At 50.9% G+C, this 17,861-nt stretch overlaps 1 protein-coding gene across 1 annotated transcript; it reads left to right on the top strand.

Annotated features, from left to right (window-relative positions):
• Positions 1-72: 72 nt before the first annotated feature.
• Positions 73-17,859, top strand: LOC124486887 (2-oxoglutarate dehydrogenase, mitochondrial-like; the record flags this gene model as incomplete). The annotated part of the gene is made up of 19 exons (XM_047048765.1): positions 73-248; positions 1,586-1,992; positions 6,403-6,579; positions 7,290-7,392; positions 9,349-9,393; positions 10,149-10,199; positions 12,597-12,712; positions 12,903-13,057; positions 13,409-13,555; positions 13,760-13,850; positions 14,024-14,203; positions 14,702-14,830; positions 15,189-15,521; positions 15,939-16,041; positions 16,438-16,566; positions 16,759-16,909; positions 17,058-17,185; positions 17,391-17,569; positions 17,830-17,859. Coding segments are annotated over exons 2-19 (2,472 nt in total), but the record flags the coding sequence as incomplete, so codon positions are not given.
• Positions 17,860-17,861: the final 2 nt, after the last annotated feature.

Raw genomic sequence — 17,861 nt, 5'->3', positions numbered from 1 at the left:
AAGTAGATTGCTGAGTTAGTCATACTTCCTGTGTATCCTTTCTTCAGAAACAATGACGCACACTTCTGGCGTTAGACGTAATGACGTTCCGGGCCTGGACTTCCACACCGCTGTTGGGTTTCACATCGTAGCTGTCACCCAGGAGGCAGAGCAGAGGGCATTTGTCAACGCGGCCGAGGAGGGAGCCGCTTACCTTACTTATAAACTCGCGGGGGTTATATCGACTATCAGAAGACTTTTTGTTGAAAGTAAGTATTTTCATTTAGTTGAAACCCCCAAGAGCATACTAGTTAGCACGATAGCTAGCTAACAGGGCTCGTGCGAGCAAGCCAGTGAGCAGCGGTCCGCTCAACGAAGATTGCTAACATTAGCTTTCTTCCTAGCTGGACGCATGTTTACTGGTATATCTCCGTTAATGACGCCAAAACAAAGATGCATACATTTTAGGGTGTGTGTTGGTTTTAATCACTTGTGCATACCTTCTGTTTTGCTAAATACGAAATCGCAAGCTAACTTCAGACTAGGCAGTTAGCTAGTAACATTCGAATGACTGTGTTGTTACAAAGTCAAAAATCTGGTAGGTCGTCCCTGTTACACAAGCCTTGCTAGCTGGTTAAGGTTGCGAACTCTGGTAGGTGGTAGCAAACTGTTGTTGTAGGAGTGTTTATAACATTTCCAAAAAAACACATTGGAACATTTTGTTTTGACAGTGATTAATATTTTTGGAAACCCATGAATAGGGGAAAGGACAATCTGATTGACTGTTCCATCGGACGATTGGGACATCTTCTTGTCCTCTTTTTGCAGGCGGGATTTCGAGTAGACAACCAATCCGCTTATTAGAAATGCAATCATGGGAGGGTTCGGGCTGGGCTGGTTGACTGGAAGGAGAACAGGGAATGTGTCATGTGCGGATACAAGGTCAAAACATAGGCGTAGCATGTTTGCAAGGGAAAGTTCCTTGACTACGCTAGCAAATGCATACATAAGCACCACGGTGGTAATCTCCATGGTAACGTTTTCTTTGATTCCTCAATAGATATCCTTTCAACGTGTAACTTCTCTTCCGACTCAGAAAACGATTGTCAGTTTGAATGAATCTATTGAGCAGTGCGTGGAGACACTTTTTTCCTAATTGAAACAAAGGCCAGCACATACCACAGTTAAACACAACGTAAACTCGCACTACCAGAACAACTATGGAACTTGTTCCGCAGCACACTTAAATTCCTGAAAACAAACAGTAGCCTACTGAAAACAAACAGTAGCCTACTGAAAACAAACAGTAGCCTACTGAAAACAAACAGTAGCCTACTGAAAACAAACAGTAGCCTACTGAAAACAAACAGTAGCCTACTGAAAACAAACAGTAGCCTACTGAAAACAAACAGTAGCCTACTGAAAACAAACAGTACTGTTGCAATATTAACTGTTCTCCATTGGTACAACCCATTATGGAAAAGGTCTTAGCATATTCTTTAGCTTTTTCATTAATCAAAAATATTAATAAACAAATATTAATAAATGTTTATTTTCAAATTGTTGAACGCTTCCTGTTCGTTAATATGACCTCTATCTTTTCTAGGCCAGAGGTGACAGGCAGCTGTGAATAACCAAGGCCCTCTGCAGACAGAACTCCCTTCCTGACCAGCTGATTGACGGCTTTGTGACAAGTATTGGACAAGGACTTCTCTCCCCCCCCCCCACCATCTCATTGGTTGTCTTGGAGACCGAGACAACGTTTTGTGTGTGCGTTAACGGACTTCGATGCACCGCTTAAGGACTTGTGCAGCACGGCTACGGCCGCTGACGGCCAATCAGAAGGCCCAGAACTTTTCCCAGCAGAGGCCCGCGGCCGCCCAAAGGACGTTTCAGCCAATCCGGTGCTACACGGCACCGGTGGCCGCGGAGCCCTTCCTGAACGGAACAAGCTCCAACTATGTGGAGGAGATGTACCTTTCCTGGCTGGAGAATCCCAAGAGTGTTCACAAGGTGAGACAGGGCAGGAGAGGACATAAGCAGGGCTAAACGAGGGAGCGCTGGGCAGGATTGATGTAGGATATTGACTGGAGAACTCTGTCGGTAAGGTGAAGGGGTTCTGTCAGAACAGAAGGGTAGGCTAGGCCAAGCTGGGGAAGGCGGGGTTTGAAGAGGTTGATGAATAACTCCATCGTGGACCAGAAGACCTGATCTTTGTGATAAGATGTTAAGCCAGATCAGAGCGGTTTTCTCATAGTCTTCACACACACACTCGGGAGAGAGGAGGGTGTCTGGTCAAGATATTCTGGGAATTGTTGTCAATTTTCTTTATCAGGAATCTTTATTTGTACCTCTATCTGTAAAGGAATGGCATAGCTCAGTGGTTGAGCATGTGACTGCAGATCTAGAGGTCACAGGTTCAAATTCCCCCCTTGTGCTGTAAGTTGTTTTAGATAAAAGTATCTGCTAAATGAATACATTATTATGAACAGTTCCAAGCTAGCCTCAAGGCCTGGAATTGGGGATGAGGAACACCCGTACACATAGGTAGTAAAGGTGAAAAGCTGCTCCATTAAAGGCATGTTGCTTAGAGTGGAGTTTTCTGGTAGATTGCAATGTCTTTGGCCGAGTCGGTCACTCCTATTTTCAGGTGTTTTCCAGGGTTCTCCTTCTCACTGGCACGAGCAGTAGCACTGCTCAGAGTGCGTAGTTCACTGCCTTACAAACTATGTTCTTTCATAGTGCGTTTGTCATATGTCAGCATTTGTTTCAGCAGCTATTCTACAGACAGAAGTGTAACAGCTAGAAGCCATTAGTCACCAGTACACAGTAGGGGCCCAACCAGACACAATCCTGTTACACAATACCAAGACCTCTGTCCTACAGTTTTATGTCAGTGCAATCAATGGAGCTGATCAGAATTGTTTTCTGTTGAACCATTCCATCCAGGCCAGGCTTGGTTAGTTATGCGGTGATGCTGGGTTGGTAACAAGTAAGACTAGGGCCAGGTTTGAGGTAGGTTGGGACCATGTTAGTAGAAGGTTGGTTGTGAGTTAGGTCAAGGCCAGGTTAGTATCGGATATGTTGTGAGTTAAGCCCGTTCCAGGTTAGAACCAGGTCAGTTGTGCGTTAGACCAGGGCCTGTCCCAGGGCAGATGAAAGGCCCAAGACACCGGTCTGCCAGCTGGGCAAGGTCACATAACTGGGATTCCTTGGGTCTATTATTAGCATGAGCAGGCAGGATCTCAGTCACACGACCGCTGTCCTCGCTCACCACACGTCCGTTCGCCTGTCTGTCCTCTCCAATCCTGCCCAAAGGCCAGCTATTATTAGTCTAGCCTTTGGGTTGCACATACAGCCTAAAACTGGCCTCATAGACCAAAAGGGGGAAGAGCATACCATAGGGAGGCACTCTATAATGGGTGGTATGGTATACAGTATATAATGGGTGGTATGGTATACAGTATATAATGGGTGGTATGGTATACAGTATATAATGGGTGGTATGGTATAGAGTATATAGCTGTTGTTATGTATGTGTTTACAGAGCTTTTCTGTAGCATCAACATGGCCTGCTGGACAGATGTGAGGGGGCGGGAAGACAGGGAGAAGCAGGCAGGCTGGTGTGGTGAGGGGGCAGGAAGACAGGGAGAAGCAGGCAGGCTGGTGTGGTGAGGGGGCAGGAAGACAGGGAGAAGCAGGCAGGCTGGTGTGGTGAGGGGGCAGGAAGACAGGGAGAAGCAGGCAGGCTGGTGTGGTGAGGGGGCAGGAAGACAGGGAGAAGCAGGCAGGCTGGTGTGGTGAGGGGGCAGAAAGACAGGGAGAAGCAGGCTGGCTGGTGTGGTGAGGGGGCAGGAAGACAGGGAGAAGCAGGCTGGCTGGTGTGGTGAGGGGGCAGGAAGACAGGGAGAAGCAGGCAGGCTGGTGAGGTGAGGTGAGGGGGCAGGAAGACAGGGAGAAGCAGGCAGGCTGGTGTGGTGAGGGGGCAGGAAGACAGGGAGAAGCAGGCAGGCCGGTGTGGTGAGGGGGTAGGAAGACAGGGAGAAGCAGGCAGGCCGGTGTGGTGAGGGGGCAGGAAGACAGGGAGAAGCAGGCTGGCCGGTGTGGTGAGGGGGCAGGAAGACAGGGAGAAGCAGGCTGGCTGGTGTGGTGAGGGGGCAGGAAGACAGGGAGAAGCAGGCAGGCTGGTGTGGTGAGGGGGCAGGAAGACAGGGAGAAGCAGGCAGGCTGGTGTGGTGAGGGGGCAGGAAGACAGGGAGAAGCAGGCAGGCTGGTGTGGTGTGGTGAGGGGGCAGGAAGACAGGGAGAAGCAGGCAGGCTGGTGTGGTGAGGGGGCAGGAAGACAGGGAGAAGCAGGCAGGCTGGTGTGGTGAGGGGGCAGGAAGACAGGGAGAAGCAGGCAGGCTGGTGTGGTGAGGGGGCAGGAAGACAGGGAGAAGCAGGCAGGCTGGTGTGGTGAGGGGGCAGGAAGACACGGAGAAGCAGGCAGGCTGGTGTGGTGAGGGGGCAGGAAGACAGGGAGAAGCAGGCTGGCTGGTGTGGTGAGGGGGCAGGAAGACAGGGAGAAGCAGGCAGGCTGGTGTGCAGCCGACAGATCAAAGGCAGAGAAACAGAATGGCGTTGAGACAGACAGGAAGACTGATCAGTCTGGGTTATGAGCTGGTAGATAGGGGAGAGGCCTAGGCCTGTAACAGGCACCTTAAATCACACAGGGAAACACACACGCACACACACACACTGGTAAGGTCACCTAGGGGGGAGACGAGCCGTGCTAGCTAGCTAGAGGGGGAGAGTGGGGGCTGGGGGACTTGATTTATATAGCGTTACTCATTTCCTGTGGTCTCAGACTGGCTCGACCTACGTTGGGATTTGGTGCCGAAAAGGGGGAATTACTTTAGTGTTTCACATGTCTGAACTTTATGTTCCCAGCTTTCCCTAGTCTCTTCCTGTGTTCTAGTATTGTGGATTAATCACAAGATGTGGACTGAGACGAAATTGTGTACATTGAGGCTGTTATAAAACAGTTTTTAACCTGCTGTGGGCGTTTATTTGGTCGTAGGATTTGGTTCCACCTTTAGCTGTTGTAATTTAAACACATCAACGAGATTTAGCCTGTGCGTCAGCGGGATGTGGACGCGTTGTGTAAACTCCCTCTAGGACAGACCGGCGAGGAATTGTTGACCTGGGGATGAATCTCATAAAGCCTGTGTTGTGTAATCTCCCAAGGTTAGACAGATAGGCACCCAGGTGAGGTGGATTTGACACCGTTGGAGACGGTATCGCCCAGGAGGAAGTAGGGCTCTCTCTCACTTCCAGTAAATGAGGCCTGAAAAGAAGGACACCCCCTTCCATGATTCTAACCACTGCTGATTCGACTGATGAAATTAACAAATTTACGAAATATTCATTTGAAAGATCTGTATCCACACAAGCTTGCTTCCTAGGGTTTAAAGCACACCCAGGTCTGTGATCTCCTAAATATATTCCACTGAACTGGTCGGTCAACCTTCTTCTACCAGTACTTTAGTTTTAAATCGTCATTCAGCCAGAGCCCGCCTCTGCAGTCTGATTGGTTCCAGACCGTTAAGGCTTAGCGCTCAGCTCCTGGTATTAGCCTATCACGGTTCAGGTTGAAGTTGAACCCTGACACTGACCCAGTCCTGACTCTCCTGTCTCCAATGGTAACGGGGGGTGGGGGGGGGTAGAGTTACCGTGACCACGGCAGGCATGCCAGGCCTCCTAGCCGGTGGGTCACCAGATCCCTAGCAGGCCGGACACTCTACCCAGGACATGTCTGTCACCCTGGGCTCTCAGGAGGACATGTTGGTGGAGGTTCACCCACCGCATTGTTGATTGATATTTTTTAGTTGTTTACTTATTTATCATGTTATTTGTTGTTTATTTTAGGATTTATATATTTTTATTTTAGAGATATACATACTTGTAAAGCCACAGTTGCAGTATACACGTTGCTGATGTTATTGTTGGGATTTTCTTTTAATTGTGTTTTCAGTTTTGGAATCTGTCATGGTTAAAAGTGGTCTTACCTCTATAGGTCTGTCTGTCTGCCACTTCAATAGAAAACAGAGTCCAGACTATATTCTGGTGAAGTTGTCGTGGGTTTTGAAGAAAGTCCTGTTAAGTGGTACTTGTCACAAAGGCATGAAACACAAGTCATTGACATTGTGAGCACTGCTGCGACTTGAGTCGACATGACGAAACACGTGTCGAGAGTTCTAAGAGAATCGTGGAACAGAATATGTGTAATACAGACTCATTTTTAAAGAACCAGTGGCACTTCTCAAGTCAAGAATCTCCAAATAACATGCAGTGTTGATTCCAAAGTGTGAATACAAATGACAGTTCATTGTAATGAATCAACATTTGCGTTTTTTTCCTCCTCTTTATTCTCTCTCTCCTCAGTCTTGGGACGTCTTCTTCCGTAACGCCAACGCAGGTGCCCCCCCCGGGGCGGCCTACCAAAGCCCCCTGGGCATGACCGTGGCCAGCCTGCCCCAGGCCATGGTCGGGGCTCAGCCCAACGTGGAGAAGTTGGTAGAGGATCACCTAGCGGTCCAGTCCCTTATCAGGGCTTACCAGGTCTGGCCCCACACACACACACACATACCACACACCACACACAGACACAAATCAAAACTGTTTACACACACACACACACACACACAGCCTCACCACCTCCGCCTGACACACACACACACATCAGAGCTGACACAGCAGTACACATCCCCTATCACTGCATACTTTTTAAACATTATCAACCTGTGCAGATGTGTGTCATTTCAAAGCAGGCCTACAGGTAAGGGGATTCTAACAACACACTTGCTTTTATTAAAAGCAATCTCATATTGTCGGTGATTGCCCTGACTTGTCTGGTTGTGGACTGCTGTTGCCTTGTTTTCAGGTGATGGGGCATCACAATGCCAGCCTTGACCCGCTGGGAATCAGTTGTGTAAATTTTGACGATTCCCCCGTTAATACGGGCTTCCAGCACGTCGGTGAGAACAGTCCCGTTCACCTGCGCACTCGTAACAAAGAGCTTGTTTGTGTTAATGTTGCTTCTTCCCTCCCCTCTCCTCCCTCTTCTTTTCCTGTGCTTCTCTTCTTCTTTTTTTTCCCGTCTTTTCCGTTTTTTTTTTCTTCTTCTTTTTGTAAAAATCCCCCCCTTCCTTCTCTCAACACATCTACATGTCTGCACTCGCACCTTTCCTCCACCCTCCCTCCCGACTTCCTTTCCACCTCTGTCGACTATTTTGTCCCGTCCTCCCCCCTCGCCTCGGCTCTGTTTCTAGATCCGAGGGCACCATGTTGCCCAGCTGGACCCTCTGGGGATCATGGACGCTGATCTGGACTCAAGCGTCCCCTCTGACATTATAACATCCTCGGATAAACTCGGTGAGGAAAACAGCCCTCCAGGGGCCTACTGGGGTCTCCAGGGACCTCCTGGGGCCTCCTAAGGGCCTCCTGGGGCCTCCTGGGGCCTCCTGGGGCCTCCTGGGGCCTCCTGGGGTCTCCTTGGACCTCCAGGGACCTCCTGGGGCCTCCTAAGGGCCTCCTGGGGTCTCCTGGGACCTCCTGGGGCCTCCTAAGGGCCTCCTGGGACCTCCTGGGGCCTCCTGGGGCCTCCTGGGGTCTCCTGGGACCTCCTGGGACCTCCTGGGGCCTCCTGGGGTCTCCTGGGGCCTCCTGGGGCCTCCTGGGGTCTCCTGGGACCTCCTGGGGCCTCCTGGGGCCCCCTGGGGCCTCCTGGGGTCTCCTGGGGCCTCCTGGGACCTCCTGGGGCCTCCAGGGACCTCCTGGGGCCTCATAAGGGCCTCCTGGGGCCTCCTGGGGCCTCCTGGGACCTCCTGGGGCCCCCTGGGGTCTCCTGGGGCCTCCTGGGACCTCTTGGGGCCTCCTGGGACTTCCTTGGACCTCCTGGGGCCCCCTGTGGCCTGTATAAACAGCTGCTGGTCTGTGTATGGTCTTAGCACCTTGTGGCTTGTGTGCGAACAGGCCTGTATGTTTACTGTTCTCAGGGCCCGTTCCACATCAGCCCCTAACCCAGGGTTTAGGTACAAACAGGAGATCTAGGTGTGTCACCACTGGTGTTAGCTATGCGACTGTAAGGCCAACGCGCCGGCAGTTGGTTTTGTTTAATTGCAGTCACCAAACTCTCTCAGATCAGCCAAAGGCCTATAAGGTACCAAGGGCTTAGGGGTTGATATGGGATATTTCTGACTCACAAACGCCTCTTTGTTGCAGTCTTAGTCCTCTACAACTAGGCTAACTGTTTTAAAAGGATATCCATGCAACTTTTTGTCCAACACCAATGGTGTCCTTTACTCTGGATCAGATGAAAGCCTATGAGAACTGAGAAGGTTTGGAGTTGTTGATCTTAACTCCATTCCCTCTGCCACCCCTCACGTTATTAAAATGTGATTTTACTCTTCCTGGTTCTCTTCGTTGTGAGTTTAGAAGCATGCCAATGGTGTCCCAGATGATTCGCAAGCTCCATCTTCTAGACCATTCTTTTCCTAATCGGCATGTCTGCGTTTGAGTCCTTAAAAAAAGATCTGGACGAGGTCAAGAGGTTAGAAGAGGTTACATGATTAGAGGTCCTCTCTCCAGTCTGCCTGTGAGGACAGGGACAGTCTTCTGTGTCTCCTGGCTGTAGTAACTAACCTGCCTGGCTAGCTTGCTACCCCCCCTGCCTAAAAGAGCACCCCCCTGCTCCCTCTCTCTCCGACTCCCCCTCGCCTCTGCCGCAGAGCAAACTTCTACGACACTGCATCACATTTACACAAACTGACTCACCAGTTTTACAGTAACTCTTACTTACAACACACCAGCCAGCTTTGAGCATTGCTGTATCGTCTGTGTGGGTACCAAGACGTAGGCCTACGGAAGCTTCTGGAAGCCTTACAGATGCAGTTTTTATCGGTAACGGGATACGGGAGTGTGTCAAGACTGGCGTTGAGGCTGTTCTGTCCAGCTGTGGCGGTTCTGTGAAGGATGAGGTTGCCCCTAAACACTGGACCGCATGGCATCATTCACACCTGTATCCCTTTCAGGGATGAGCTTTTACCTCCAGGCCTCTCAGAGTGAGAGAATTAAGATCGTCGAGTAGCAGATAAGACCAAGTACCTAGAGGCAACTTCTCCCTTGCTGCTGCTGCTGCGCTGAGGGCTAAGTGCTGCCCCCTGGAGGCTGCATGGCCCAGTGGGATTAGTGGTGCTGATTAGTGGCAGTGGAAGACGCCCTGCTCCCCCAGTCTAAGATGGATGAGAGAGGGGTGTGAGTCACTAACTTGTGCTAGTCTCTCTCCCCTGCCCTCCCGCCCGCCCTCCCTCCATTTGGCTGCTTCCCAAGACCTGACTGTGTTCAAGGATCGCCTCAGTATTCTCACAGTGGGAGGTATGGAACATGACTCAAGTTGCTGGTGTCTGTAGCTCTGTGGCCCTTCTCTCTCTCTCTCTCTCTCTCTCTCTCTCTCTTTCTCTCTCTCTATCTCTCCCCCTCTCTCTCTCCTCTCGCTCCCTCTTTCTCTCTCTCCGCCTCTCTTTCTCTCTCTTTGTAGCTTGGCTTCTGTTGTGGTGTTACCTTTCAGCTAAGAACCATCGCTCTACCTTTCTCACTCTGCCATCTCGTTCTTACTGGGTGGAGTGGACTACAGGGCTCAAGTCAATTCTCACTGTGTGCCTGTGAGGATATTTGACACCAACTGTTTGTCCGGTCCATCCATCCTGAGATGACAAGCGAGAAACAAATGGCTATGTTATAGTAGCTAATGCTGGACCATACTTCAGCATTTCCTTCAAGTGATGTCATTGCGTAGTTGTGGCTCCAGTGTGTTGTAGTAGGAGCATACAGACTCCTAGACAGTTATATATAGGCCAGCTCTGTCTGTGTGTATGTGTGTGTGTTCCTTTCCTGTTATAGCTTATGTGTTGAGTGATGTTGTAGATCATTACTTGGATAAGAGGCGTAGCTATGTGCTGTTGAATAGAGAAACCAACCAAAATATGTTTCTTGTCTTGTTGCTTTTGAAATAGTGGAGTTTGTTTGGGTTGATGGTCTGAGTTCCCGGATCTGAACAAGCAGGTCTCGTCCCGATGTAAAACAGCTGCTCTCTCTCCAGTGTGTACCTCTGCTCTCACCCTGTGTTTCAGAATCTGATTGCAAATCACATTTTAGGGACAGTTCTAAAGACTGGGAAACTGGTAATAACCTTCTCCTGCTGACCTGCCTCTGCCAGCTTCCTGCCTCTCGCCTGGCTAACGTGTGTGTGTGTGTGTGGGGTGTGTGTGTCTCTGGGTAGGTGTTGTGTGTGTATGTGTCTCTCTGGGCAGGTGTGTGTCTGAGTGGAGGGGGGGGCTGTTTGTGTGTTAGGGTGTGTGTGTGTGAGTGAGTGAGTGTGTGTGTGTGTCAGTGTCTGCTCAAGCCTGTAACACATCCTGTATCACACTTCACTGCTTCTGGCACCGAGTGTAAACGGAACGATCAACAGCCTTCTGATTCTAGAACGTTCGTCGCCTGGAATGGTCTGGGCCCCATGGCATGCTGTGTCTGCAGGAAGTTGCAGTGTCTCAACTATCTGGCCTTGCAGCAGCTTGTGTGGTAGCCGCAAGAGGCTGCAGGTTCTTCCCAGTGCAGCGTACAGAGGCTGTAGCTGCTGGAGGCCTCTAAAGGTGTTGAGGCAGACAACTAGCTCTGCCTGTCCTTGGAGAAGCTACTCTGGGACAGGAAGTCTGTGGACAGGAAGTCTGTGGTCAGGTCCTGTCAGCTGACGCTGGAGGGTTTAGTCACCTAGGTCATGAAAATAAGAAAATCTCTTTTTCTTACTGGCTCTATCACTATTCACTAATCACTATTTCTTTTTTTGTTACGGTACGGCTTTTTTGCGGTTTCTCAGTCAAGCCTGTTCTCTGCTAATACCCCCCCCCCCCCGCCCCTGCCCTTTTCCCATCCTGCCCCACACACACACCCTCAGCTGATACACTTATAAAACATACACACAAGCGCTGACACTCAATGTCTTATTCTATATCTTTTCTTTGGGCTAGTCTCTCTTCTGTGTAACATACTCCCTCTAACTGGCCACCCGTTTACCTTGTTGACTCTGATTAACTTCTGGATCCAGCCACTGGCCTAGGAATACCCCCGCCTCACTCTCAAATACAAATGCACGTACCGCTTGTAGTTGACCTAGTATACGCTTAGACAGCCTCAGAGAGATACATGCATGTCTCTTTGAGGAGTTGCAACACGGCATTGTGTGACTAATGAGTGGGTGTGGTTTGGAGTGAGCTGTGTGTGTGTGTATTCACCCACAGGTTTTGGAGTGAGCTGTGTGTGTGTGTATTCACCCACAGGTTTTGGAGTGAGCTGTGTGTGTGTGTATTCACCCACAGGTTTTGCTCGCTGTGTGTTTTCTCCCTTGTAGTGGTGTTGGTAGAGTGTGAGGACAGCTCCTTATCTGGGGTTCAGCTTTAGATGTTTAGAACATGGTTATAACTGCTATTTAAAGGTGTGGAAAGCGATATAAGGACAATGAAGGCTTATAAAAGCTTCATAATGTTATAAAGGCTTATGACTTCCATGTAGAAACTAATGGCCGCTGTATTTAGGCCAGTGTTTCTCAACCGGTGTGTGGTGGGTTGCAGATGTGTGATCCGGCTCTAAAAAAACAAACCTTTATTCTTAAGTTACCGAACTACCGATGCTGATCTTTTATTTTGAAAGGTGCTCGAGTTGATATAGCCGTCTCGAGTTAGTTACATGCCACCTACCAGCCAACTGGAAAGTTGAGAGACACTGATTTTGGCCTATTACTATCATTTAAAGGCTTATAACCAATCTTTAAAGGCTTATGACTAATGTAAAGGGTCAAAACTGCTCTACAAATGCATAATTCCATGTTAGGCAATAAAACCACTCTATAAAATCGTAGAACTTCCATGTAAATGGTTATAATCACTCTATAAATGCTCATAACTTAAATTTAAAGTCCTGTCATTATCTATTTAGGTTTATAACAACAGAATTTTTGGCTTTTGGTCTGATTCACCTTGACGTTGCTTCACAATGACATTAATGAGATTTCCTCTTACTCTTTTATTTTAACCCCCCAAAAATACCTCATTCTCTTGTGCTTGTGTGGGACCCCCTCTCTCCGTTACTCCCTCCCTCCCTCCCTCCCTTGTTCCTTGCATGCTGCATGTCTCTCTTTCCTTCCGTCTCTGCCCCGGTCTCTCTCTCCGCCTGTCATGGTACCTCCTGGCTCGTGCACTAACCCCCTGTATGCCACGATGGTGCTACAACAATCCTCATGGCATATTGTTGTATCATTCCTTGAACCCTCATCCCCCATCACTAACTCATCTCTGCTTTGTTTTTGTTTGTTTGTTTCTTCTTCTCTCTATCGTGTGTGTGTGTGCACACGTGCGTGTGTACCCTCCAATCTCCCCTGCTTCTGTTTTCTGGCTCTGTGTCTTTGTTCTTTTGCTGTACTGTCCTCAACATCTGCCATCCATCCATCCATCATGCCTTCATCTTCCCTGTCCTCCCGACCCTCCTCCCCCTGGTTGGCCCGCCCTGGTGCATGCTGGAACTTGTAGGCTTCTACGGTCTGGATGAGTCGGACCTGGACAAGGTATTCCGCCTGCCCACCACCACCTTCATCGGGGGCGCAGAGAGCGCTCTGCCCCTCAAGGAGATCATCCGCCGCCTGGAGGTGAGACGCACACACACACACGCACACACACATTGTCAGGCCACACTATTACATACTCTTGACTCATCTTGACTAATTTACACACATGCAACACACACAGCCCCCCCCCCCCAACGCACACACACACACACACACACACACACACACACACTACATCTGTAGTTTTCTGACCTCCTGTCTGGACTATCAGATGGCGTACTGCCAGCACATTGGGGTGGAGTTCATGTTCATAAACGACCTGGACCAGTGCCAGTGGATTCGAGAGAAGTTTGAGAAGCCGGGTGTCATGCAGTTCACCCTGGAGGAGAAGAGGACACTGCTGGCTCGCATGGTCCGCTCCACCAGGTCAGAACCACCGCCCCTGGTCATCCACCTTGCCCAACTCCCCCCACTTTACAGGGATTGGTATAGCCCAAGGGTAAAGCAGTTGACTGAAGACCAGAATCCCTCTTGCATGTTGTGTTGGACAGCTAAGTCTCAGTGTCAGTTAAATGAATACATACTTTTTTCTTATATAGCAGGACTGCCCTGTCTAAGATTCAGGTGGACTTCTGGGAAACACTTTGGTCCAGCGGTAGACATTAGGCTTCTCTCGTGGAATGCTGATGGTTCGAATCCCCCTGGGTCTGACCCGGGTGTTGAGCGGTTGGTCTGGTTCGTTCTGTCTGCCGCTCACTGCTGAGCTCTGTGTTGCAGGTTCGAGGAGTTTCTCCAGAGGAAGTGGTCCTCTGAGAAGCGTTTTGGTCTGGAGGGCTGCGAGTCCTTGATACCCGCCCTGAAAACCATCATCGACAAGTCCAGCGCCAACGGTGTGGAGAACGTCATCATGGGCATGCCTCACAGGTACCACCACACACAACGCCCACATAGGGAACCTGGACCTTGTCTCTGAGTTCTAGCTCTCTAGCTGGGTTCTCTATCTCTAGGTTCTTTCTCTCTCTTTATTTCTCTATCTCTGTCTGTTTGCTTCTCCCCCTTTCCTCTCCCTTTTTGTCACATTCATTCTCTCCCTCTTCTCCCCCCTCCCTCCCTCCCCCTCCTCTCCAGGGGCCGTCTGAACGTGTTGGCCAACGTGATCCGTAAGGAGCTGGAGCAGATCTTCTGTCAGTTTGACTCCAAACTGGAGGCTGCTGATGAGGTGTGTGTGTGTGTGTGTCTGTGTTGATGAGCTGAGAGCAGAGATGACAAACACAAACATGGGGTCAAGATCAGTCTTGTCCACACGGATACTCTCACAACAGACAGCTCACCTCCTCGCTTACTGTATGTGTGTGTGTGTGTGTGTGACTCACCTCCTCTTTATCTCTGCAGGGCTCCGGAGACGTCAAGTACCACCTGGGGATGTACCACCGCAGGATCAACCGTGTGACCGACAGGAACATCACGCTGTCCCTGATGGCCAACCCCTCCCACCTTGAGGCCGTGGACCCCGTGGTGCAGGGCAAGACCAAGGCCGAGCAGTTCTACTGCGGAGACACCGACGGCAACAGGGTAGGGAGAGCGTGTGAGGGGGGGGGTGTGTGTGTGTGGTGTGTCGGGGAGTGTGTGTGTGGGTCTCTGTCTCTGTGTGTGTGTGTGTGTGTGGTGTGTGTGTGTGTTTGTGTTGGGGAGTGTGTGTGTGGGTCTCTGTCTCTGTGTGTGTGTGTGTGTGTGTGTGTGTCGGGGAGTGTGTGTGGGTCTCTGTCTCTGTGTGTGTGTGTCGGGGAGTGTGTGGGTCTCTGTCTCTGTGTGTGTGTCGGGGAGTGTGTGTGTGGGTCTCTGTGTGTGTGTGTGTTGGGGAGTGTGTGTGTGGGTCTCTGTCTCTGTGTGTGTGTGTCGGGGAGTGTGTGTGTGGGTCTCTGTCTCTCTGTGTGTGTGTGTGTCGGGGAGTGTGTGTGGGTCTCTGTCTCTGTGTGTGTGTCGGGGAGTGTGTGTGTGGGTCTCTGTCTCTGTGTGTGTGTGTTCTCCTGGTGATATTGAGTGAATATATCTCTTTATATGTGTGTTCAGGTGATGTCCATCCTGATGCACGGCGACGCTGCGTTTGCCGGTCAGGGCGTGGTCTACGAGACGTTCCACCTGTCCGACCTGCCGTCCTACACCACGCACGGCACGGTGCACGTGGTGGTCAACAACCAGGTACACACTCAGCTGGGAATGAATGCTGTCCCCACGTCCTGGGGACGATTCAAAAGATGTCTGGGACACCAGCATCGCTGTACTGCTTTAGAAATGGACAGACTGATATTTACATTAGATTGACATTTTAGTCATTTAGCAGACGCTCGAATCGAACCAACAACCCTTCTTATTAATAGCCCGACTCCCGAACCGCTCAGCTATCTGACTCTCCATCTGACTTGATATACAGGAGGGGGAACCACTCTCCTCAGGCCTCCGTATAGATGAAACCTGTTATTCATAATGATCACAGTAACATAAACCTCCTGCCCATCCCCCCTCTCCGCCCCCTCTCCGCCCCCTCTCCGCCCCCCAGATCGGCTTCACCACCGACCCCCGCATGGCGCGCTCCTCCCCCTACCCCACCGACGTGGCCCGGGTGGTCAACGCGCCCATCTTCCACGTGAACGCCGACGACCCCGAGGCGGTGATGTACGTGTGCAACGTGGCGGCCGAGTGGCGGGCAACCTTCCACAAGGACGTGGTGGTGGACCTGGTGGGCTACCGGCGCATGGGCCACAACGAGATGGACGAGCCCATGTTCACCCAGCCGCTCATGTACAAGCAGATCAAGAAGCAGAAGGGCGTGCTGCTCAAGTACGCTGAGAAGCTCATCGCTGAGGGCGCCGTCACCAGGCAGGAGTACGAGGTACACACACACACACAGCATACACAGACACACACACGGCATACACACACACACACACGGCATACACACAGATACACACACACAGATACACACACACAGATACACACACACATACACACACAGATACACACACACACACACAGATACACACACACACACACAGCATACACACACATACACACACACAGATACACACACACAGATACACACACACAGATACACACACACACACAGCATACACACACACACAAACACACACACAGCATACACAGACACATACACATAGCATGCTGATGATCCACGCTGACACACGCACACACGTACGCTTGTGTACATACACATGCGTAAACACACATCTCTTCTCTCTCCTTCCCCATCGTTCCGTGTGTGTGTGTGTGTGTGTGTGTGTGTGTGCAGGAGGAGATAGCGAAGTATGATAAGATCTGTGAAGAGGCTCATGCTCGCTCCAAGGATGAGAAGATCCTCCACATCAAGCACTGGCTGGACTCCCCCTGGCCTGGTCAGTACACTACCTCAACACACCTGGTCAGTACACTACCTCAACACACCTGGTCAGTACACTACCTCAACACACCTGGTCAGTACACTACCTCAACACACCTGGTCAGTACACTACCTCAACACACCTGGTCAGTACACTACCTCAACACACCTGGTCAGTACACTACCTCAACACACCTGGTCAGTACACTACCTCAACACACCTGGTCAGTACACTACCTCAACACACCTGGTCAGTACACTACCTCAACACACCTGGACCTGACCCACCTGGTTACACGTGATCTAGTTATCTTCCACCGAACCAGGTCAGTGCAACACTAGTTCAGTATGTAGAGCTGGTTCTGCTCTAGGGGGTCAGCGGTGGTTTAGCAGGGTGTCGTGTCGTGTGCAGGTTTCTTCACCCTGGACGGCCAGCCCAAGAGCATGAGCTCTCCCTCCACTGGTCTGACAGAGGAAGAGCTGGCACACATCGGCCAGGTGGCCTCGTCAGTCCCCGTGGAAGACTTCACCATCCATGGAGGTACACACACACACAGCTTTCCCCTCCGTTGTGAACACACGCACACATGGATGCACACACACACACGGATGCACACACACACACACACACATGTATAATCTAACGAGGTGTGCCCACCAACACAGACCTAAACACACCTCTTAAGTGCATATGTAAGCTGCTATCCTGACCTGCCTGTGTGTGTGTGTGCAGGTCTGAGTCGTATCCTGAAGGGCAGAGGGGAGATGATCAAGAACAGGACGGTGGACTGGGCCCTGGGAGAGTATATGGCCTTCGGCTCGCTGCTGAAGGAGGGGACCCACGTCCGCCTGAGCGGACAGGACGTAGAGAGGGGAACCTTCAGGTGACGACAGAGAGAGAGAGACACTGATAGATGGAGGACAGAGAGAGCGAGAGAGAGGGGAAAGTGAAATAATTCATTCAAAAAAAGCTCCTTAACGTGAGGATGTTTGATGGTCTCTTGTTGTGTGTGTGTGTGTGTTGCCCCACAGCCATCGTCACCACGTGCTTCACGACCAGAACGTCGACAAGAGGACCTGCATCCCCATGAACCACGTGTCTCCCAACCAGGCCCCCTACACCGTCTGCAACAGCTCTCTGTCCGAGTACGGAGTCCTGGGTCAGTACACACACACACTCAGACACACACACATTCTATACGGTACACACACACTCATTCCCTTTTTCTTTGTCACACACACTCCCTCTCTGTCACACACACACACAGTCTTACGATACATAACCACACCCAGACACGTATCCGATGCTTTGCACCCTCTTACCACCATCCTCCATGTCCCTGCTCCCTGCTCCCCCGTCCTCAGGCTTCGAGCTGGGCTTCGCCATGGCCAGCCCCAACGCCCTGGTGCTGTGGGAGGCCCAGTTCGGAGACTTCCACAACACGGCCCAGTGCATCATCGACCAGTTCATCTGCCCGGGCCAGGCCAAGTGGGTCAGACAGAACGGCATCGTCCTGCTGCTGCCCCACGGCATGGAGGGCATGGTGCGTCTCACACACACACACACCTGCTCTTACACACACACACCTGCTCTTACACACACACACCTGCTCTTACACACACACACCTGCTCTTACACACACACACCTGCTCTTACACACACACACACACATCTGCTCTTACACACACACACCTGCTCTTACACACACACACACATCTGCTCTTACACACACACACACCTGCTGTTGCACACACACCTCTCATAATCTCCTCCACTCTCCTCTCTCTCTCTCTCTCTCTCCAGGGCCCAGAGCACTCGTCTGCCCGTCCAGAGAG

Source organism: Hypomesus transpacificus, chromosome 24 (genome assembly GCF_021917145.1).
Source record: "Hypomesus transpacificus isolate Combined female chromosome 24, fHypTra1, whole genome shotgun sequence".
NCBI lineage: Eukaryota > Metazoa > Chordata > Actinopteri > Osmeriformes > Osmeridae > Hypomesus > Hypomesus transpacificus.
The sequence above is the reverse complement of the archived record's forward strand: the minus strand, read 5'-3'. Positions and strand labels throughout refer to the sequence as shown.